General features: G+C 38.7%; 1 protein-coding gene across 1 annotated transcript; it reads right to left on the reverse strand.

The window, feature by feature from the left end:
• LOC138852945 (DNA repair and recombination protein RAD54B-like) lies at positions 1-23,112 on the reverse strand (the record flags this gene model as incomplete). Its single annotated transcript, XM_070086800.1, is given in 8 exon segments — positions 1-686; positions 1,491-1,600; positions 1,915-2,041; positions 5,486-5,612; positions 13,573-13,732; positions 16,519-16,738; positions 19,296-19,572; positions 23,037-23,112. Coding segments are annotated over 8 exon segments (1,190 nt in total), but the record flags the coding sequence as incomplete, so codon positions are not given.
• Between the last annotated feature and the right edge of the window lie 2,272 nt (positions 23,113-25,384).

Here is a 25,384-nt window from a genome sequence, read left to right on the forward strand (position 1 = left end):
CTCTTGCCCTTGGCTGCAGTTTCCAGATGAGGGGAGAGAGTTCAGATTCTAGCTAGTCAGGCCCAATGTCATCTAGGCTTGTAATCCTTTCACTATAACAATCAGATTACTACATACGGTGGCAACTTCATTATCAGAAGCAAGAACTCATATCACACAATGTAATCAGTCTTTCATATGAATTAATTTGAAACTTAGGCATTACTTCTGTCTTTTTATCTTTAATAATAGTGTTTTGTAGTTCTAACATTTCTCCACTCCCCATTTATATTTTTAGTGTACAGTAGTTTTAGACATTGTGGATTATGCATTATTACAAATTATTACAAATGCATCATTCAGAGTTTTTCCAAAATTTTACATAGAGCTTTGAAGCAATCCTTGACCTCCTTGCACTGGTTTTCCAATCCTTAATTTTTTAGACAAAGGCCATAACTATTAATCATATATGATTGAACTATATTCTAAATCCAAGACACTACAGTGCCAAATACAGTAATTAACTTTCCTTCCTTTGTGGTTAACCAGTGGAAACTAGATATATAAAAAATGGTAAATAAAAAAAAGTTGAAAGTTAAAGATCTATTTGTAATCTACAAGGTAGGTGTTAACTGAATTGGTCTAATATTTGATTCACTACAGAATAAGAAGGTTATGAAGTCACTGGCTGCTTCCAAACATGGGTCCTGGAAAGAAGAAAATATATTGGTATAATGCTTTTATTCATACATGTTTTTTAGTGCCACAACTAATTTTAAAAATTAAATACTGTACTGAATGCAGGCATTAATCTTATCTGATGAATGTGGTTCAGTGAACAACATGAATTGTGATTAAACTCCAGCAAAGTGGAAGACACCAGTTAAGGGCCAAGTTGTACCTGGAGAATCCTATTTCTTGTGGGAAATGTTTTCTTCATAGCCTTTTCAAGTGAATTTGAGCAAGATATTATACACAGACAGGACAGAAACTATAGGACCCTTACTTGAGATAAATGATTTTTTTTTTATTAACACACTGGCAGATTCCCACCAAGGCAGGGTGGCCCGAAAAAGAAAAACTTTCACCATCATTCACTCCATCACTGTCTTGCCAGAAGGGTGCTTTACACTACAGTTTTTAAACTGTAACATTAACACCCCTCCTTCAGAGTGCAGGCACTGTACTTCCCATCTCCAGGACTCAAGTCTGGCCTGCCGGTTTCCCTGAATCCCTTCATAAATGTTACTTTGCTCACACTCCAACAGCACGTCAAGTATTAAAAACCATTTGTCTCCATTCACTCCTATCAAACACGCTCACGCATGCCCGCTGGAAGTCCAAGCCCCTCGCACACAAAACCTCCTTTTCCCCCTCCCTCCAACCTTTCCTAGGCCGACCCCTACCCCGCCTTCCTTCCACTACAGACTGATACACTCTTAATGAATAAATATTTATAAATAAATGAATTATTTATTTAATAAACCATCAAGCAAAATAAATGAACTTACTTTAACAGTATCAGGTACAAAAGGTGTAGCTAAGTGGCACCAGTTTTGAAGTTGGTCCATGGTGATGGTGTTGAGATGACATCCAGAGCTTCCACTATACAACTGGCATGCTGTATATGAAATAACAGTGTAATAACAAATAGTTGGTTGTTTAATGAGAATATATTGAATACACTATATTCACGTCATTTTTCTAAAATTTACCTTTAAGCTTTTATATAAATTTGCTAATCACGTCTATACTGGAAAATAATGAGAATACTGTATACTGAATACATTGTATTCACACCTTTTTTCCAAAATTTACCTTTAAGCTTTAAAATAAATGTACTAATCACATCTAAATTGGAAAATGACAAATAAATAAGATTAAGATCAATTTATTTATTATTTTGTATTTTGCATAAACTATGAAAGACCATACCCCTCTCTGGCTGTTTGATAACTTGCTCCTGATGAGTATCCATCGAGGTTCCACCCATAAGATCACACTGACACTTTAAGAGATCATGTGTCAAACATGCCGTCTCCCTATGTATGGTGAAGAGATCCTGCAGATATGCAAAATAAAGACCTAACTTTTTTGTTGGGAAAAAATGCAACGAAGAAAAAATTCTTCATATTTCCAACTTTGTAGGTTAACTGATGCTAAGCAGTCATATTTAACATTCATCAGAAAGCATAGAGGGTTAATATTCTCTGGAAGGACTGCACCTCCAATGTTTCACACAAATACATAACCTTTCATTTTTTTTACTATAAAGATTTGAAGATATTTTAGCATAAAAATAATAATCTGACAGTCAACTGGGTCATGAGATGTGAATGATCAGGAAAAAAAAAAAAAAGCCCAAATGGATACATACCTGCCAATAAGCAGAGATACCTTTACCTTTGATGGGTTTTGAGAGTTCTACTCTGCAGGCCAATCCTAGGCCAGGCTTGTCTGGTCCTTGCCTGGTCAACCATGCTGTTCTGCTAGCCCAAAAAGATTTCTAGACTTGTTTGAGCAGTGTTTCTGATATCTACTGGTAAGATATTAAATAGTCTCGGTCTACAGATATTGATACTGTTCTCTTGTTGAGCCCACAGCACCCTAACTTTTCACTAGATTTATTTACAATTTTCTCCCGTCTCTCACTCCAATATGTTGTTATGGCAGTGTGCACATTTGTAACAAGGCATTCAAATACCTTCCATGTATATATTAATCATGTAGATCTCTCCTCTGCTTCAGAGTAAATATATAGGACTGAGGTGTTCCCAGTATTTTAAATGCTTTACTGACTCTACGTATTCTGTAAATGATGTCTGTATCTGTTCCACCTCTGATATTCATCATGCCCTGACCAAAGTTGTCAACACTGAATAATAATAATACTGTATAATCAAACTATGCATCAAACCTGAGAGGGTCATACAGTGTTGCAGGGTGGGATATGCTAAAAGAATATGAGGAAGTCAGAGACTACTGTGAGGTAGGAGCATGCAAGAGGTAGTTTTTTTTTCTTTTTTTGAGGGGGGGGAGTGTGCAGAGTGGTGAAGGTAAAATGTAATCAAAGTTAGTATCATCAAAGAGGGAGTCTGCATCAAAGGGGACTTTCAGCAAGGAGGTCAGGTAGAGTAAGTGCATTAGGGCAGTGGAGATATCAGAAGTGAATTCTTCATGCCTACTGATAGAAGGAACAATCTATTAAGAGATAGTGACCCAACAAAGTAATTTGGCAATCTTCACAGAGTGGTGCTGAGTGTTGTTCCACAAGATACCCATGAGTGAGATGTATGTCTGAATCAAAGGCAGGAGAGTGTAGACTCTCAAACACAACAATGATGGTAAAAAGATGGCCAAAAACCCAAACATGGTCTGACAGAAAGCCATTTATTGCAGATTTGCTGAAACTACCATTGTCACCAATGGTTGCAAAGTTGTTGAGAGATTACTGTACGAAATTGGGAGGTCATGAATTGCTGAGTGGCGTCTGCCTGTTTGTTACCCCAAACATCATGTCCTGGGACCCAGCAGAAAATGTCTTTGTGTGTACTACAAATGCAGCATAACCAAAATTGTATATGTAGGATGATGGGATGATGGAAATCAGATTTCTGAATAGCCTGTACTGCATTATAGGAGTCAGAAACCACTACAAAAGATGAAATAGGCACTAATGTAATACGTTTGATGGCCATGAGAATTGCATACAATTTGGCTGTAAAAATACTGGTCATGCTTAGTAAATCACCTTGTATAATTATGTCTCGAAACACTGCTGCATGCATGTCACCTTCAGAATACTTAGAATCATCAGTGCACACACAGTTGCACGAGAATGAGAATGGAAGTGGCTAAGAAAGAGTGAAGCTATAGTAGGTAATTGAGTTTTCACACATGGAAATGGGGAGGAGCAGACATGAATCACTGAACTTCTTAAAACCCTTGCCAATCTTTCTTGGGAGCTGATAGACAAAATCTTTTTCCTCATTTTGCTCTGATCTTATCTAAATTGGATTATGATGTCCATTTGTATTCTACAGCCTCTTACACTAACCATCAAGGGTTACATTTGTGTCGGTGCTTTTCATTCCTCCCTAGTTCAAAGCCTCTGTGAAGAGGCAAATGTTCCATCATTGCAAGATCAGCTTCATGCCCAAAGTCTCTGTTATTTTGTCTGCTCTCATGACCACAATCCTTTTACAAATGTAGAAGAGCTTTATTGCTTAATCTCTGCCTCTATTTACCATGCTCTTTTCCTTTCCATATTCACTCTGTTGGCTTCCCTTAATTTACCTCCTCTAAATGTCCATCAAGCATCTTGCCCCTTAAGGAGGTTCAGCTGGCTATGGGAAGCTTAAGTGCTGAATTTTGCCTAACTTATTTCCTTGAATCCCTTCATACAGGTTACTTTGCTCACATTCCAACAGTACATCATGTCATAAAAACTGTTTACTTCCACTCACTTTAATCTAGTACTGTAATACATTCACACAAGCCTGTAGGGCTTTCATTCTATATATTGTTAATTGTAAGATACTGAAGTTAGTAAGTATACAGTGACAAATTATGGCATAATTGTAACATATATACAAGGACTCTTAAGATTTTGTATTCCTAAACCATTTTCTTTTTTTTTTTTTTTTTTTTTTTTTTTATCACACCGGCCGATTCCCACCAAGGCAGGGTGGCCCGAAAAAGAAAAACTTTCACCATCATTCACTCCATCACTGTCTTGCCAGAAGGGTGCTTTACACTACAGTTTTTAAACTGCAACATTAACACCCCTCCTTCAGAGTGCAGGCACTGTACTTCCCATCTCATCCTTCCAATTAAATTTATGAATGTAAGGTCATACAAATTGCAAATAAAGAATACTCCAGAAGCCACTGTGTCAGTGAGTTGGACCTGACTAGCTTGTGCTGCTGGGTCTGGTGCCGTGCTCCATCCTTGAGTGGAGGTGACCATACTGGGTGGGTCATTGGGCTAATCCAGGGGGGAGGGGTCATTGGGCTAATCCAGGGAAGGGGGGGGGTTCATTGGGCTAATCCGCATGGGTCAGTAGGCCTATTGCAGTGTTCCTTGTTTCTTATGTTCTTATGTTATTTCTGGACACTGCCAATCTTCCTGATGAATTTGCATTGGACAAAAATGAATTCCTGAATGGAAAAAAATAGGCTTAGACATCCGAACCATCTAAAAAATTCATGTTAACAGGAAAATTATGGCCAAAAATAACTAACTGATACTTATTTTTGTGGTGGCCATGTTAGATTTCTACATATTCTGCAAGATGCTCAATGTTGACATGGTGGTACTCATTGGATCCTGTATTAATGACCAGTAAAGATAATAAATCTGCAAATGACATTGAAATACCAATAATTTCAGGTTCAACCCTTGGCTGCCAGACTATGGAAAAAGACTTATAATATGCTTTCCCTGCAAGACCAGAAGAAAAATGTTACAGACTTTAGAAAATGGTCATCTGACCATTTATACCAACCTTGAGTTCTTCAGTTGAGAAGTGGACTCTGTCAGATTCTCGAGCATCAATTACAGCTCCACTTAATCCCTGTTTCTTAACTTGCCGCTGATACATCTTCTCATCCAATGATCCGGTCATTAACAATCTGACAAAACAAATTAAAAATACAAATAACATCTTACTTTATAAAATTTGAAAAAATTACACTATACATTTTTTATGTCTATAGTCATAAGCAAAGAAGACTTATATAAGTGCATTAAAAGAAGAAGCGTAGTAAAACAAAAGTACGAAAGATTGTGACTGCAATGCTGAGTAATATTCTCCAAGAATACCTCAAAGTAATGCAAATTATTTTTGGAAACTGCATTTTTCTAAGAGGCACCACCGAGAGAAGACCAATTTTCCAATGAATCTCACTAAAAAATGAAAAGCAGTTCTAAAGTAAAAAAATTCAGCCCCAAAGTGGAATAACACAAACACAATATTGGAGATAATGCTGCTGTATAATACTGTAAAAATATAATGCCAAATGTAGATCAGAATGTTACATGTTATGAATTTCTGGTAAAATGTGAAGGAATTTTTTTGAATGGTGTACACTGACAGGTGTAAAAAGTATAGTAAGATGTGGTGGGCATTCTCCAATATAATTCTTCCACTGTAGAAATAAAACCATTTTATCTGTGCTGAACACTTGTGGTGTGCAGACAACAATTTCATCTACACTGAACACCTGCAGTTTATTAGTTAATATGGTTTAAAGCCATTAACGGTACATGTAACCTGTTTACCACCAGTCAAAAATACTTTAGTCCCTAAAGTTGGGATAAAGGTAAATGCTCAGCATGCATGCATATGCACTATGAGGTCGGTTGGTCAGTCTCTCTCTCTCTCTATACATACATTTTTTTTTTTCAACAAGTCAGCTGTCTCCCACTGAGGCGGGGTGACCCAAAAAGAAAGAAAATTCCCAAAAAGAAAATGCTTCATCATCATTCAACACTTTCACTTCACTCTCACATAATCACTGTCTTTGCAGAGGTGCTCAGATACAACAGTTTAGAACCATATACAGTGGACCCCCGCTTAACGATCACCTCCCAATGCGACCAATTATGTAAGTGTATTTATGTAAGTGCGTTTGTACGTGTATGTTTGGGGGGTCTGAAATGGACTAATCTACTTCACAATATTCCTTATGGGAACAAATTCGGTCAGTACTGGCACCTGAACATACTTCTGGAATGAAAAAATATCGTTAACCGGGGGTCCACTGTATAAAGATACACATGTATACTTCCTTGTAAAAGTAGGTCTTAGACAGAGATGTGTAATGTCACCATGGTTGTTTAATATATTTATAGATGGGATTGTAAAAGAAGTAAATGCTAGGATGTTGAGGAGAGGGGTGGGATTAAATTATGGGGAATCAAATACAAAATGCTAGTCGACAGTTACTTTTTGCTGATGATACTGTGCTTATGGAAGATTCTAAAGAAAAGTTGCAATGGTAAGTGGACGAGTTTGGGTGTGTAAAGGTAGAAAGTTGAAAGTGAACATAGATAAGAGTAAAGCAATGAGGGTATCAAATGATTTAGATAAAGAAAAATTGGATATCACATTGGAGAGAGGGAGTATGGAAGAAGTGAATGTTTTCAGATATGTGGGAGTTGACTTGTCAGAGGATGGATTTATGAAGGATGAGGTTAACCATAGAACTGATGAAGGAAAAAAGGTGAGTGGTGCGCTGAGGTATCTGTGGAGACAAAAAACGTTATCCATAAACCATACCACGGGCGGGATTTGAACCCGCGGTCAGAGACGGTCTGGAGTTTTGAGACTCTCTGACCGTGGGTTCAAATCTCGCCCGTGGTATGGTTTGTTTGCAATCGTGTCATTACGATTTTGTGAGTAACGTTATCCATGTACGCAAAGAAGGGAATGTACAAAAGTATAGTGGTGCCAACACTCTTATATGGGTGTGAAGCTAGGGTTGCAAATGCTGTACAATGTTTAATGTATTTGCTTGGTCTATAATTATGATGCATGGGCGGCTACAGCTCCACCTATGATATTAATGAGTTCCGGAAAATTGTTCTCAACTCAACTGTTTGTATCTTGGAACCTTTTTTTCCAGAGACACCCACATTATAATCGGAGATGCTTTCCTATCTAATTTCACTGATTTTTTTTAACAAATATTGTTTATCCAATAACTGACATTCAGTATTGTTCATTTTCACATACAAACAGTAGTAAATGCTGTTAATTATGTATATACATTACAGAATTGTCCATTGTTGTTACAATCACAATGAAATAATCTCTACTCTGTCAACTACAACTGCTGTTACAGGCCACTCGTTCCTTCCCTATTAGTCTGCTATATGGAGGGCTTACTGCATAACAGTATTCAGTACAGCTGTGTAGGAGCAGGCAGCATACCTTTGATGAGTTCCAAAAGCTTGTCTACTCCCAGAGCCTAGCCTTGCGTCAGGCTCTTCTCGCCTGGTCAACCAGGCTGTTGCTACTGGTGGCCCACCGACTCACATATCCATCACAACCTAGATGATCTGGCACCTGGTGAAGATACTTATCCAGTTTCCTCTTGGAGACTTCTACGCCTGTCCCAGCAGTGTTTCCGATATCTCCTGGCAAGATGTTCAATAGTCTTGGGCCATGGATGTTGATACAGTGTTCCCTTATTGTGCCCACTGCACTCCTACTTTTCACTGGGTTTATTTTGCACTTCCTCCCATATCTCTCACTCCAGTATGTTGTTATGGCAGTGTGTAGATTTGGGACAAGACCCTCAAGTATTTTCCAGGTGAAGGTTTATAAACTAAAAGAGGAGGCAGTTAGGGTAAGATATAAACAGCTATTGGAGGATAGATGGGCTAATGAGAGCATAGGCAATGGGGTCGAAGAGGTATGGGGTAGGTTTAAAAATGTAGTGTTAGAGTGTTCAGCAGAAGTTTGTGGTTACAGGAAAGTGGGTGCAGGAGGGAAGAGGAGCGATTGGTGGAATGATGATGTAAAGAGAGTAGTAAGGGAGAAAAAGTTAGCATATGAGAAGTTTTTACAAAGTAGAAGTGATGCAAGGAGGGAAGAGTATATGGAGAAAAAGAGAGAGGTTAAGAGAGTGGTGAAGCAATGTAAAAAGAGAGCAAATGAGAGAGTGGGTGAGATGTTATCAACAAATTTTGTTGAAAATAAGAAAAAGTTTTGGAGTGAGATTAACAAGTTAAGAAAGCCTAGAGAACAAATTGATTTGTCAGTTAAAAATAGGAGAGGAGAGTTATTAAATGGAGAGTTAGAGGTATTGGGAAGATGGAAGGAATATTTTGAGGAATTGTTAAATGTTGATGAAGATAGGGAAGCTGTGATTTCGTGTATAGGGCAAGGAGGAATAACATCTTGTAGGAGTGAGGAAGAGCCAGTTGTGAGTGTGGGGGAAGTTCGTGAGGCAGTAGGTAAAATGAAAGGGGGTAAGGCAGCCGGGATTGATGGGATAAAGATAGAAATGTTAAAAGCAGGTGGGGATATAGTTTTGGAGTGGTTGGTGCAATTATTTAATAAATGTATGGAAGAGGGTAAGGTACCTAGGGATTGGCAGAGAGCATGCATAGTTCCTTTGTATAAAGGCAAAGGGGATAAAAGAGAGTGCAAAAATTATAGGGGGATAAGTCTGTTGAGTGTACCTGGTAAAGTGTATGGTAGAGTTATAATTGAAAGAATTAAGAGTAAGACGGTAGGGTTATAATTGAAAGAATTAGAGGTAAGACAGAATGTAGAATTGCGGACGAACAAGGAGGTTTCAGAGTGGGTAGGGGATGTGTAGATCAAGTGTTTACATTGAAGCATATATGTGAACAGTATTTAGATAAAGGTAGGGAAGTTTTTATTGCATTTATGGATTTAGAAAAGGCATATGATAGAGTGGATAGAGGAGCAATGTGGCAGATGTTGCAAGTTTATGGAATAGGTGGTAAGTTACTAAATGCTGTAAAGAGCTTTTATGAGGATAGTGAGGCCCAGGTTAGGGTGTGTAGAAGAGAGGGAGAATACTTCCCGGTAAAAGTAGGTCTTAGACAGGGATGTGTAATGTCACCATGGTTGTTTAATATATTTATAGATGGGGTTGTAAAAGAAGTAAATGCTAGGGTGTTCGGGAGAGGGGTGGGATTAAATTATGGGGAATCAAATTCAAAATGGGAATTGACACAGTTACTTTTTGCTGATGATACTGTGCTTATGGGAGATTCTAAAGAAAAATTGCAAAGGTTAGTGGATGAGTTTGAGAATGTGTGTAAAGGTAGAAAGTTGAAAGTGAACATAGAAAAGAGTAAGGTGATGAGGGTATCAAATGATTTAGATAAAGAAAAATTGGATATCAAATTGGGGAGGAGGAGTATGGAAGAAGTGAATGTTTTCAGATACTTGGGAGTTGACGTGTCAGCGGATGGATTTATGAAGGATGAGGTGAATCATAGAATTGATGAGGGAAAAAAGGTGAGTGGTGCGTTGAGGTATATGTGGAGTCAAAAAACGTTATCTATGGAGGCAAAGAAGGGAATGTATGAAAGTATAGTAGTACCAACACTCTTATATGGATGTGAAGCTTGGGTGGTAAATGCAGCAGCGAGGAGACGGTTGGAGGCAGTGGAGATGTCCTGTCTAAGGGCAATGTGCGGTGTAAATATTATGCAGAAAATTCGGAGTGTGGAAATTAGGAGAAGGTGTGGAGTTAATAAAAGCATTAGTCAGAGGGCAGAAGAGGGGTTGTTGAGGTGGTTTGGTCATTTAGAGAGAATGAATCAAAGTAGAATGACATGGAAAGCATATAAATCTATAGGGGAAGGAAAGAGGGGTAGGGGTCGTCCTCGAAAGGGTTGGAAAGAGGGGGTAAAGGAGGTTTTGTGGGTGAGGGGCTTGGACTTCCAGCAAGCGTGCATGAGCGTGTTAGATAGGAGTGAATGGAGACGAATGATACTTGGGACCTGACGATCTGTTGGAGTGTGAGCAGGGTAATATTTAGTGAAGGGATTCAGGGAAACCGGTTATTTTCATATAGTCGGACTTGAGTCCTGGAAATGGGAAGTACAATGCCTGCACTTTAAAGGAGGGGTTTGGGATATTGGCAGTTTGGAGGGATATGTTGTGTATCTCTATACGTATATGCTTCTAAACTGTTATATTCTGAGCACCTCTGCAAAAGCAGTGATAATGTGTGAGTGTGGTGAAAGTGTTGAATGATGATGAAAGTATTTTCTTTTTGGGGATTTTCTTTCTTTTTTGTGGGTCACCCTGCCTCGGTGGGAGACGACCGACTTGTTGAAAAAAAAAAAAATAAAAAAAAAAAAAATTAAAAAGAGTAAGACGGAGAATAGGATAGCAGATGAACAAGGAGGCTTTAGGAAAGGTAGGGGGTGTGTGGACCAGGTGTTTACAGTGAAACATATAAGTGAACAGTATTTAGATAAGGCTAAAGAGGTCTTTGTGGCATTTATGGATTTGGAAAAGGCGTATGACAGGGTGGATAGGGGGGCAATGTGGCAGATGTTGCAAGTGTATGGTGTAGGAGGTAGGTTACTGAAAGCAGTGAAGAGTTTTTACGAGGATAGTGAGGCTCAAGTTAGAGTATGTAGGAAAGAGGGAAATTTTTTCCCAGTAAAAGTAGGCCTTAGACAAGGATGTGTGATGTCACCGTGGTTGTTTAATATATTTATAGATGGGGTTGTAAGAGAAGTAAATGCGAGGGTCTTGGCAAGAGGCGTGGAGTTAAAAGATAAAGAATCACGCACAAAGTGGGAGTTGTCACAGCTGCTCTTTGCTGATGACACTGTGCTCTTGGGAGATTCTGAAGAGAAGTTGCAGAGATTGGTGGATGAATTTGGTAGGGTGTGCAAAAGAAGAAAATTAAAGGTGAATACAGGAAAGAGTAAGGTTATGAGGATAACAAAAAGATTAGGTGATGAAAGATTGAATATCAGATTGGAGGGAGAGAGTATGGAGGAGGTGAACGTATTCAGATATTTTGGGAGTGGACGTGTCAGCGGATGGGTCTATGAAAGATGAGGTGAATCATAGAATTGATGAGGGAAAAAGAGTGAGTGGTGCACTTAGGAGTCTGTGGAGACAAAGAACTTTGTCCTTGGAGGCAAAGAGGGGAATGTATGAGAGTATAGTTTTACCAACGCTCTTATATGGGTGTGAAGCGTGGGTGATGAATGTTGCAGCGAGGAGAAGGCTGGAGGCAGTGGAGATGTCATGTCTGAGGGCAATGTGTGGTGTGAATATAATGCAGAGAATTAGTAGTTTGGAAGTTAGGAGGAGGTGCGGGATTACCAAAACTGTTGTCCAGAGGGCTGAGGAAGGGTTGTTGAGGTGGTTCGGACATGTAGAGAGAATGGAGCGAAACAGAATGACTTCAAGAGTGTATCAGTCTGTAGTGGAAGGAAGGCGGGGTAGGGGTCGGCCTAGGAAGGGTTGGAGGGAGGGGGTAAAGGAGGTTTTGTGTGCGAGGGGCTTGGACTTCCAGCAGGCATGCGTGAGCGTGTTTGATAGGAGTGAATGGAGACAAATGGTTTTTAATACTTGACGTGCTGTTGGAGTGTGAGCAAAGTAACATTTATGAAGGGATTCAGGGAAACCGGCAGGCCGGACTTGAGTTCTGGAGATGGGAAGTACAGTGCCTGCACTCTGAAGGAGGGGTGTTAATGTTGCAGTTTAAAAACTGTAGTGTAAAGCACCCTTCTGGCAAGACAGTGATGGAGTGAATGATGGTGAAAGTTTTTCTTTTTCGGGCCACCCTGCCTTGGTGGGAATCGGCCGGTGTGATAATAAAAAAAAATATTATCATCTCTCTCTCTCCCTCCTCCACTCCACTGAGTAGTATATATTTAAGACTTTAAGGTGCTCTCAGTGATTTAAATGCTTTATACAGGCCATAAATGATATCTGTATCTGTTACAGCTCTGATATTTCTCCTGCCCTGAATGGGGTCATCAACAATGAGCAATATTCTAAATGAGAGAGCACAAGCAATTTGAAAAGTGTCACCACTGGCATTATTTGAAAGAAAGTTCAACTGACATAATTTTTCACAAGTCTTTCATTTGTTCTTTTCATTCCATCTAATAACCTTCTTGAGTTTTGTATACAGTGTCCCTTTTGAATTCTTCATACCTATTCAATCCCATCCTGTATCGCAGTATATTTAATTCAATACTCTTAACATGCTCACCACCCTAACATGTGCTCACTACTCCTTTACTGTTATGTTAAGGTTTATGTGTGTATGTCTGGGTATGTGGGAAGGAAGTAGCAAAGATAATTTGATAGAAAACTTATGGAATTACAAAAGCAGAAAGTTAGTGGACTGACTGCAATTTACACATCGGTGATTTCGCCCACTTGGAGTCCTATTTTAATTAAGTCAATTCCGTTGCTCAATTCGACCAAATTCTTAGCTAGTTTGCTAGTATGCTTTGTGCTCTATCAAAATGAGCACAAGAAACTGTCCATTCAGCTATCATAATCACCCTTAAACAAAATACAAGCTTTATACACATACATAAAATGAACATTTAATAAGTATGAATGCATTTGGTAAAAAAAAAAAAAAACTATATTTCAGTCCTAAGCAAATTATAAATATTGAATCTATAATTCTTGATCAATCTCTATCAAACAAATATGCATTTTTTATACATGCATAAAATTAATCTACCTAGAGTATAAATGCATTTGGTAATCAAGAAATGAGGAAAATGAGTTATTTAAAAGAATTTGTTTCAATATTTGCAATGATTGAAGCTGTAGATCAGCATTCTTAGGTAGTTAATTGGTTTCAAAGTGTAATACTGTGAGGAACACTATAAACTGTTGAACCTGGTCTGGGTCTGTTAAAAAGAGGACTGGAGTAATATATTGTTCAGAGTTCAGTGAGGCCTACTGAATGAGATTTTCCTGTACCATACTGAATTATCTCCAACTTTTTTAAATGAACCGATCTCTATTATGCCTATCACAAGACAGAAATAAACTATTAATAGATGGATTACATGGGTATGCAGCAAATAAATATCTATTACACACACCTGTAAATATAAACCTTCCTTCTCTGACCATCCCTCCATACACGTGACATTGCTTGCAAATCTGTGGCAGGATTCCAGTCAATATCATAAAGAAGAATTCTGGAGGCTCCTATCAAGTTTAGACCCACTCCACCTGCCTTTGCACTCAGCAAAAACACAACTGAAAATCATTAATTAACAAATTAAAATAACTCTACCAATTAACCCTTAAACTGTCCAAATGTAGATCTACGTTCACGTGCGTAGCACTCTGACCTTGATTTTCCCCACTTGAAAGCATGTAAAAAAAAAGTAGATCTATGTTCAGAGCACCCCCGCACGTGGACGTAGATCTACGTTTGGACAGTTTAAGGGTTAAAAACTGTACTTGCATACCTAATTCCTCCATGTGGCATTCTTTGCCACGATCAGTACTGTATTTTCAACAACAATGGAAATAAGTCACACTATCTGACTTTTTTGGGTTATCCTAGGTTCTCTACACATATGCTCCTATGTATGATAATCTATGTAACTGTATTTGTGTATACCTGAATAAACTTACTTAGCTTTACATTAAAAAATTCTTATTTCTACTTGTCATTTGCTTCAATTTGTGTGAATAAACTTACTTAGCTTTACATTAAAAAATTCTTATTTCTACTTGTCATTTGCTTCAAGTGCATTGAAGTTTGTAGGCTTCCCTAGATGGATGACCACAGCTTTTTCCTTGGCTAGAAGGAATCTCTGACAAAGATCAGCAATACTTAATTTACAATACCTAATTTGCACAGTAATTTTAAAACTTAGCTAATAATAACATAATTTTGGTTTCTTCCCAACTAAACAGGTGAAAAAGCTACATTAAGACTCAACACCTGTAAATCATAATGCCTAAATTATCCTTCTCAAATACTTTAGATTTACATGCACAGTTTAGTAGATAACACTGTTTGTTTATCAAGTATATTGTGCAAGAAAGGCTGTTATGCCAAGGACCTTCAGTTATAACTAGTTTTTCTTGCCTATGGACTGTCACCTAATTAAATAAAAGATTTACATACTATCTTATTTTATGTGTATATTTCTAAATCTGGGAGCAAGGGGCTAGTAATCCCTTCTGTATAAATTACTAAATATAAAAAAGACTTTTATTTTTCTATTGGGTTACCCAGCATTGGTAGAATATGACTGGTTTGTTAAAAAAAAAAAAATTCTATATCTTTTGTGATGCTAATACAGTATAAATTTTCAATAAATTACTGAATGAATAATAAAGGTAAATTTAAGTACAGTAAATACAAGTAAATATAAGTAGTCTATAAGTACTAGGTTAAGTCTGCCCGAAATGCCTCGGCATGATAGTGGTTGTCTTTGTACCAATCAGACTATGAAATGTAAACACAGTGTAACCTTAGCAAAGAAATAAAATTTTATTATTTTATTTTATTTCTTTTATTGTATTTAAGATATTATATCTAGAAATGAAAAACTCTCTCTTATAAAAGTTTCCTACCTCCTAGCCCTCCCTTCCAGCCAGATAAACTTCATTCCCAGCACAGAAATTCTGGGGCTGTTCCTCTATCTGGTATTTAAAATAAGCTTTTCTTTAATACTCTGGTTGTCTCCCACCAAGGCAGGGTAACCCAAAAAAGAAACACTTTCACTATGATTCATACATAATCACTGTCTTTGCAGAGGCGTGCAGATACTACAGCTCAGATGTCATTCCAAACAACCAATATCCCAAACCCCTCCTTTAAAGTGCAGGTATTGTACTTCCCACCTCCAGAACTCAAGTCTGGCTAACTGGTTTCCCTGAATTCCATCACAAAATATTACCCTGCTCAAACTCCAACAGCTCATTAAGTCCCTAAAACCATTCATCTTCACTCACTCCTATCTAACATGCTCACACATGCCTGCTGTATGTCCAAGCCCCTTGTACACAAAACCACTTTTACCCCTTCCCTCCATTCTTTCCTAGGATGAGCCCTAACCTTCCTTCCCTCTGCTACAGATTTATACACCCACCAAGTCAATCTATTTTGTTCCATCCTCTCTAAATGACCAAACCACCTCAACAACCCCTCCTCAGCCCTCTGAATAATACTTTTCCACACTACGAATTCTCTGCATAATATTTATGCCATATACTGCCCTTAGACATGACATCTCCACTGTCTCCAGCTTCCTTCTCGCTACAACTTTCACGACCCATGCTTCACATCCATTTAAGTGTGTTGGTACCGCTATACTCTTATACATTCCCTTCTTTGCAACCATGGATAATGTTCTTTGTCTCCAGATACCTCAATGCACCACCCACCTTCTTTTCTTCTTCCTTCATCAATTCTATGGTTTCCTTCATAAACCCATCAGGTGACAAGTCTACTCCCAAATATCTAAACACATTCACTTCTTCCATACTCCCTCGCTCCAATGTGATATCTAATTTTTCCTTTTCTAAATCGTTTGATACCCTCATCACCTTACTCTTAACGATGTTTACTTTAAACTTTCTCCCTTTACATACCCTTCCAAACTCATCCACTAACCTTTGCAACCTCTCTTCAGAATCTCCCAAAAGCACAGTATCATCCCCAAAAAAGTAACTGTGTCAACTCCCATTTTGTATTTGAATCTGCATAATTTAATCCCACCCCTCTCCCAACACTCTAGCACTTACTTCTTTTACAACCCCATCTATAAATATGTTAAACAACCATGGTGACATTATGCATCCCTGTCTAAGACCTACTTTTACACACCCTAACCTGAGCCTCACTATCCTCATAAAAACTTTTTACAGCATTTAGTAACTTATCACCTATTCCATATACTTGCAACATCTGCCACATTGCTCCCCTATCTACCCTATCATAAGCCTTTTCTAAATCCATAAAAGCAATGAAAACTTCCCTACCTTTATCTAAATATATGATCATAAAAACAAAACAATCTTACAATCTTTGGAATATTTATGATTAAATCTGTCCACAAGCTGTTGACGTTTGTTAGATGGTGTAGATCCGTCCAGTCTAAGATAGGGGTAGTCGTAGCGAGTGCAGAGTGTGGCCAGCATGTCTAATGTAGATGTGTAGTTGGAAACTAAAACAATCTTTTCTCTTCCTGCTTCTTTTAAAGCCCACAGCATACAAGATACCACTGCCAACTTTCCACTGTCCTGTTAATATACAAATACAATATACTCAATATGTTTGAAGACAATTAATCTTGCATAAGTCTGAGCTATATTTTAACTCCTCAGCTATTTCCCACCAAGGCAGCAACCTAAAAAATAAAATACATATTTACTATTAATTTTTAGTCCAAAGTTGATTCACCAAACTGAAATATACCCATACCACTTCCCTCTAGAACTCGCATCTGGCAACCAGTTTTTCCCTGAATCCTTTCAAAGATTTTTTACTTGCTCACCCTCCAATAGCAGATTTAAATCCTATAGACTAGTAAGGAATGCTGGACAGCTATAAGCAAGAAGAAATGAGTAGAGAAAAATAGTAGAGTATAACCCAAAAACTTATAATAAATTCAAAGAAGCCAGAAATTAATAAACTAAAATAAGAAGAGTAGCCGGAATCTTTGAACAATACATGTACTGTATTAGACGCATACAAGTTTGAATAAAATCAACAAGCAAAATCTTCAAAAGGCCAATTTAAATGTGAACAACAAAATGCAAAGAACAAAGTATGACAACAAATTCCCAAAAACAAAAGAGGAAAATATGTAGTAAGATACAAAATATGAAGTTTGGGTGTGTGTTTACAGAAGAAAAATTTTTACATGAGAAACCACTTGGAGAGAGAGTCTGTTATTACTGTATATATACCTCCTTCTGTAACATGTATGCCTATGTAACTGATGGACAGAGTTCCTGACCAAAGCTAAAATACTGTATACATAGCTTTTCTTTTTACCTATATTTCATGTTTTTTTTTCCAAGTGGGATCTTAATTTTTTTCAGCATACTGTATATTCTTTCTAGTCAAAGTATGTTTACTGCATGAACTGACCTTTTTCCCCTATTCTTAATATGCATCAGGGACATGCCCTGTTGCTAACTTGGTGTTGCTTCTGGAGGCCATCACCTCTGAGGCCTTTTCCAGACCTGGCCTCCTGGTTGCTGGCCTGATTGCTCAAGCTGTTAGTGTAAACTGCCCACAGTTCAATGTATGCACCACAATCTGGATGATAAGGAACTATTTTTTTTTAATTAATCTGTCAAGTTCCATTTTGAAGAAAGCTAGGGATTTGTTGGTAATCCCTCATTTTTTACGAAGGAGGGGCATTGAAGAGCTGTGGTCTCTTAACACTTACTGAGTTTTCAGTGTATTCACTGCTTCCCTACTTTTCATTGGAGGTATGCTGTACCATCTGCCAAGCTTCTTGTATTCATAAGTAGTAATTTTGGTGTGCAGGTTTGGGACCAATCCCTCCATCTTCCAGGTGTAAATTATGATGTAACTTTCTCGCCTACATTCTAAAGTGTACAGTTCTAGGGACTTCAAGTGCTCCCAGTAAATTAGGTGCTGTGAAGAATCTCTACATTTTCCAGCTCAGCAATTTCCTTAAAGTGGGCTGTTAGCACACAATATTCCTGCATAGAGAGAACAAGTGACCTGGAAAGTATCATCACTGGCTTGGCATCTCTTGTTTAGGAGGTTCTAGTTATCTAACCTATCATTTTTCTTGCAGGTTTCTTCCCAGATCTCTCACATTTGACTTACATTCTATGGAGTGGTTTGAGTTTGCATTGTACTCTGATCTTGTTTTTATTTCTTCCAGTCTTTTATGGCATAGTAACTGGAATTTGTTCTCGCTGAACATCATACTGTTGTCAGTAGCCCACTGGAAGATTTGGTTTATATAAGCTGGGTGGCTTGCTGTGTCTTCTATAGATGCCACTGTTATACAGATTATAGTATTTTATGCAAAGGATGATATAGTGTTATGATCTATGCCAGAAATGAGAATGAGGAAGAAAAATGGGGCAGGTATCACATTTTGGAGACAGAACTTTTCACTGTGGTAGGCCCTGATTTCACTCTTATTTACTATTACTCTTAGGGTTCTATTTGTTAAGAAGTTAAACATCCATCTGTCCACCTTTCCACTTGTTTCTTTTCCATGCATTCTGTGTGCAATTACCTCATGGTTGCACTTGTCAAAGGCTTTGGCAAAGTCAGTGTATACTACATCTGCATTTTGCCTGTCTTCACGTGCATCCAAAACTAATGGTCCAGCAGCTGCAAAAGGCAGGACTTACCTACTCTGAACCCATGTTGGCCTGGGTTGTGCAACTGCTGCAATTCTACATGATTGGCAATCTTGCTTCTAAAAACCCTTTCAAAGATCATGACGTGGGATATTAGGGCTATTGGTCTACAGTTTTTTGCCATTGCTTTATTACCACTTGTGGAGTGGGACAGTATCAGTGTTTTTTAATGACTGTGGGATGACTCCAGTGTCTAAGCTCATTCTCCATAGAATATTAAAACCATGTGACAAACTGCATACTCCACTTGGAGTATGCACCACCAGTATGGAACCCACACCTGAGGGAACATGTTAAGGACCTGGAGAAAGTTCAGAAGTACACAACAACACTAGTTCCAGAGCTAAGGGGTATGAATCTAATGACCCTGGAGGACAGAAGGACTAGGGGAGACATGATAACAACACACATTAAAATAACAATGCATATTAATAATGCTTACCTTTTCATCAAATATGCCAGGTTTCAAATATGAGGGAAGCAGCTTAGCTGCTTCCTGTGCTAATTCATTGTGAGTTTCTTGGTCATTGGCAAGAGCCAATAATGCAGGATGATTGCACAGCTTACGTAGTGCTAATATTGCTGACAAGTGATCTCCTGTGTCAACACTGTTAAAACATTTTCTCAAGCTCCTACATCCTACTATGTCTAAATATAGTGATAGTTGTATCTCTGATGGCTGACAGAACACAACAAACTCAACTTTTGGTGGCAGGTACCTGGAAAAAATAAAAATAAGAGTTCACAAAGATGAATATTATAGTATGATAAACAGTACCTAGGTAGTACGTTGGTAGACCGCAACCGCTCAGGGAGGTACTGCCAAGTGAGTGTAAAACGAAAGCCTGTAATTATTTTACATGATGGTAGAATTACAAGATTTCAGGTATGTCTTGCTACTTATACTTACACTTAGGTCACACTACACATGCATGTACAAGCATATATATGCACACCCTTCTGGGTTTTCTTATATTTTCTTACTAGTTCTTGTTTACTTCCTCTTACCTCCATGGGGAAGTGGAACAGAATTCTTCCTCCGTAAGCCATGCATTTCATAAGAGGTGACCAAAATGCTGGAAGCAAGGGGCTAGTAACCCCCTCTCTTGTATACATTACTAAATAACAAAAAAAAAAAGGCACAATACCGTGACTGGAACAATACACAAATAACCTGCACATAGAAGAAAGGAGCTTACGACGACGTTTCAGTCTGACTTGCTCCAAACTTCAGAACACTCGTGACCTAACCTGATTTCTCCTTTTTTCTTCTTCTCCCTCTTCCCCTTTCCTCTTTCCTTTTTTCCTTTGGGTTGTCTTTCTTCTGCCTTGTGTATTTGTTCCTCCTTTATTTATTTATTCCCCCCCCCTCGGTGTTCTTGCTCTTAACCTCTGTGGGCACCAGGCTCCCTTGCAGTGCTCCTCTTTCTTAGTATTTGACTGATCCCTCCTACTATTGCTACCTCCCCACTACTACTTCCTTCCCTCCACTACTACTACTGCTACCAACTCCTGCCTATATATACCCATCCTGCTCTACTTTTTGTTAGTGTGACCTTGTAAATGGTCCAAGTCGGACCGAAACGTCATCGTAAGCTCCTGTCTTCTATGTGCAGGTTATTTGTGTACATTACTAAAGTTAAAAAAAGAGAAACTTTTGTTTTCCTTTTTGGGCCACACTGCTTCAGTGGGATACAGCTGTTTTGTTGAAAGAAGTTATACAGTGCAACCTAAATATTTCATGTCTTGTCAAAGACAATGACTTTCTCAGTTAAGCATATTTCTAACTTATGCACAGGCATAAAATCTATGGTATACTGTATCTATCCAAACTGATCCTTAACTAATTTTTTAGAGAACTTATAAACTTGCAGTTTATTGTGGAAGTTATGGCAACTTGATGTGGAATCACTATGGTGGTTGCCTGTGGCAATTTTGTTTGCACAATACTTTTATATAGCTTTATTAATCTTATTCTCTATTGATGACGGGGGTATGCTTGCTATTTAACCCTTTCAGGGTCTGTCCCGTAGATCTACGGCTTTACGTTCAGGGTCCAAATCGTAGATCTACGTCATGAGCTCAGCTCACTCTGATAAACTGTGAGTGGTAAATTTGGGCCTAGATATGAGAGAATACATCTATGTGGTATGTGTGCACCACATAAAACAAATCCTGCAGCACACTGTGTATAATGAGAGAAAAAAACTGAGACCATGATTTTCGATTAAAACAGCGACTTTGCAGTGTTTTTTCATATGTTTTTTATAGATGTATTTGTGATTTCTTGGTCTCATTTGATAGAATGGAAGACATATTACAGAAATAGAGATAATTTTGATTGGTGTTAGCACTGGAAATGGCTTCAAATTGAGCTCAAAGTGGCGGAAATGTTAAATTTTTGCCGATGTTCAAGAGTAAACAAACGACCTCACACGTCTAATACACGCCAGCTGGTGGGTCTAATATTCACAAATGTGGTGATGATATTTATACAATTATTACAATATTGCATAACAGTAAATCTTCTATTTTTTGGTGTGAATAAAAATTCATTATGTGAATAAAAAATCAAAATGGAATTTATTTGTAAAGCCTCAAAACATAACTAATGAACAGAGGAAATGTTAGTTTAGTGCCAGGAATACCTACATTGTTTATTCTGGACCCTATTTTGAAATTGGAATATTTTGAACTTTGTGTTAAATTGGCCAAATTACCAATTTCCGGTCACTTTATTTTGTAGTTGAAACAGTTGACTTGGCGATTTCTTGTGCTCAATCGATAGAATAGAAGTTACTAGTGAAATAGCTGAGAATTTGGTCGACTGGAATATTGTAATTGGCCTAAAATGGGAGTCAAAGTCAGCAAAATCGCCGATTTGTAAATATCGCTGACACATCAAAATTCACGAGAGCATAATTTTGTCAATTTTCCATCAAATTTCGTACTTTTTGTTTTATTACATTCACAAAAAGATTCTCTACCATTTCATAAGAAAAAATAACAATTTTTTTTTTTTAAATTCTTGGACACTGGGGCACCACTTCAGATTTTGGCCTTGGACCCTGAAAGGGTTAATAAAGAAAGGTTTTCCCAGTCAATCTCCTTGTGAATGAAATCACCCACAACTAGTAACTTTATCCTGCCCACATGGGCCCTTCTGGCAACCTCAGTTAGTGTCTCATCCATTGCTCTGTTGATCTCATCATACTCTTGTCTTGGCCTCCTGCTACTCAGTGGCAGGTTGTACATCACTGCAATCACCATCTTGTGGCCCCCAGTCTGAAGTGTTCTTACTATACAGGCTCTTGTTGCCTTTCTGTCCACTCCTTCCAACTCCTCAAAACTCCACTGTTTTTTGATGAACAGTCCAACTCCTCCTTCCCCTGTGTTTCCTCTGTCTTTCCTGATATTAATTGATATCTAGTTGGAAAGATTGCATCTGTTATCATTAACTTCAGCTTGGTTTCCATGAATGCTATGATGTCTGGGGATGCCTCCATGAGTAACCTTTCCTGAGGCCATATTGATAGTTGCAAAGCAGTGAGTGGTAGTCAAAAAACTCTGTCATTTGTCTTGAGATTATTGTCTCAAGGATCTTGCCAGTGATTGACAGGAGTGACACTGGTCTGTATTTTCTGATTTCTGCTCTGCTCTTCTTTTTGTGAACAGGGACTACATTTGCCTCTTACCATAGGGAAGGCCATTTACACTGTACTATGCAGTGCTGAAAGATGTGAGTTAGAGGTGCTGCTAGCTTGTCTGCACACCTTTCATCATTCAACACTTTCACCATCACTCATACATAATCACTGTCTTTGCAGAGGAGCTCAGATACAACAGTTTAGATGTCTCTCCAAACTGCCAATATCCCAAACTCCTCCTTTAAAGTGCAGGCATTGTACTTCCCACCTCTAGGACTCGAGTCCAGTTAAACAGTTTCCCTGAATCTCTTCACAAAATATTTTTCTGCTCACACTCCAACAGCTTGTCAAGTCCCAAAAACCATTCACCTCCATTCACTCCCATCTAACATGCTCACACATACCTGTTGTATATCAGGAAAGAGAAAGGAAAAAGAAAGGAGAATAAAAGGAGAGGGAAAGAGTCTGTGTTATTCATATCATTTAAACAATTTGACAGTCATTCCACATACAAGAGTGTCAAATACTTCATCTACCTATTTATGATATCCTGGGTGCGCCGCAGAGTAAACAGCGATGTTATCCTGTTCAGCTGAGAGGCTCGACTCGCACCTGAAACATAGAAAAATAAACTATAGATTAGAATGTAGATATTTATATTACAACAAAAACAATAAGTTACTGAATGAATGTTGGTGAATGTGTTTTCTTCTTTAGGTCACCCTGGGGACTTAAACCAGGATCTCACTATGGGGAGATTAAGCCAGGATTTCAGCTGGGGGGGGGGAGGGGAGGATTACGCCAGAATTTCAATCTGGAGGCTTAATTAAGAAAGCCAGGAGTTCATGCTGGGATGAGATTAAAAATCACAAGATTCTGAAAAAATTAAAGAAACCATTTTTTTATTTCTTTTTTTTTTAAAAAATTGGCTGTCTCCCACCCAGGGTAACCTGAAACAGAAACACTTTCAGCATCATTCACATTATCACTGTCTTGCCAGAGGCGCGCAGATACGATAGTTCAAATGTTCTTCCAAACAGCAAATATCCCCACCCCTCTTTTAAAATGTAGGCATTGTACTTCCCACTTCCAGAACTCAAGTTTGGCTAACCGGTTTCCCTGAATCCCTTCACAAAATGTTATCCTGCTCACACTCCAACAGCTTATCAGGTTCCAAAAACTATCTGCCTTCACTAACTCCTAACACGTTCACACATGGCTGCTGTACGTCCAAGCCCCTTGCACACAACCTCCTTTACCGCCACTCTTCATTCTACCTTAGGGGAACCCCTACCCCACCTTCCCTCCACTACAGATTTATATACCCTCCAAATCATCCTATTTTGCTCTATCCTCTCTAAAGCGAAACCACCACGATAACCCCTCATCCTTCTGGATAATGCTTTTAGAAACTCTGCACCTCCTGCTAATCTCCAAACTACAAATTCTCTGCATAATATTTACACCACATGTTGCCCTCAGGCATATCTCCACTGCCTCCTACCTCCACCTCATTACAACACTCACAAAGAGTGTTGGTACCACTACATACTCATACATTTTCCTCTTGGCCTCCATGGATAATGTTCTTTGTCTCCACAGGTGCCTCAATGCACCATCCACTTTTTTTCCCTTCAATTCTATGGTTTACCTTGTCTTTTATATACCCATCCGTTGACAGGTCCACTCCCAAATAACTGAACACTTGCTTCCTCCACATACCTTCCCTCCAATCTGATATCCAATCTTTCATTACCTAACTCATTTGTTACCCTCATCACCTGCCTCTTATCTATGTTCATTTTCAACTTCCATCCTTTTAATACAGTACGTACTATATTGAATGAACTGAGATTTTTTTTTTATTATCACACTGGCCGATTCCCACCAAGGCAGGGTGGCCCGAAAAAGAAAAACTTTCACCATCATTCACTCCATCACTGTCTTGCCAGAAGGGTGCTTTACACTACAGTTTTTAAACTGCAACATTAACACCCCTCCTTCAGAGTGCAGGCACTGTACTTCCCATCTCCAGGACTCAAGTCCGGCCTGCCGGTTTCCCTGAACCCCTTCATAAATGTTACTTTGCTCACACTCCAACAGCACGTCAAGTATTAAAAACCATTTGTCTCCATTCACTCCTATCAAACACGCTCATGCATGCCTGCTGGAAGTCCAAGCCCCTAGCACACAAAACCTCCTTTACCCCCTCCCTCCAACCTTTCCTAGGCCGACCCCTACCCCGCCTTCCTTCCACTACAGACTGATACACTCTTGAAGTCATTCTGTTTCGCTCCATTCTCTCTACATGTCCGAACCACCTCAACAACCCTTCCTCAGCCCTCTGGACAACAGTTTTGGTAATCCCGCACCTCCTCCTAACTTCCAAACTACGAATTCTCTGCATTATATTCACACCACACATTGCCCTCAGACATGACATCTCCACTGCCTCCAGCCTTCTCCTCGCTGCAACATTCATCACCCACGCTTCACACCCATATAAGAGCGTTGGTAAAACTATACTCTCATACATTCCCCTCTTTGCCTCCAAGGACAAAGTTCTTTGTCTCCACAGACTCCTAAGTGCACCACTCACTCTTTTTCCCTCATCAATTCTATGATTCAGCTCATCTTTCATAGACCCATCCGCTGACACGTCCACTCCCAAATATCTGAATATGTTCACCTCCTCCATACTCTCTCCCTCCAATCTGATATTCAATCTTTCATCACCTAATCTTTTTGTTATCCTCATAACCTTACTCTTTCCTGTATTCACCTTTAATTTTCTTCTTTTGCACACCCTACCAAATTCATCCACCAATCTCTGCAACTTCTCTTCAGAATCTCCCAAGAGCACAGTGTCATCAGCAAAGAGCAG

This window comes from Cherax quadricarinatus, chromosome 19 (assembly GCF_038502225.1).
Source record: "Cherax quadricarinatus isolate ZL_2023a chromosome 19, ASM3850222v1, whole genome shotgun sequence".
NCBI lineage: Eukaryota > Metazoa > Arthropoda > Malacostraca > Decapoda > Parastacidae > Cherax > Cherax quadricarinatus.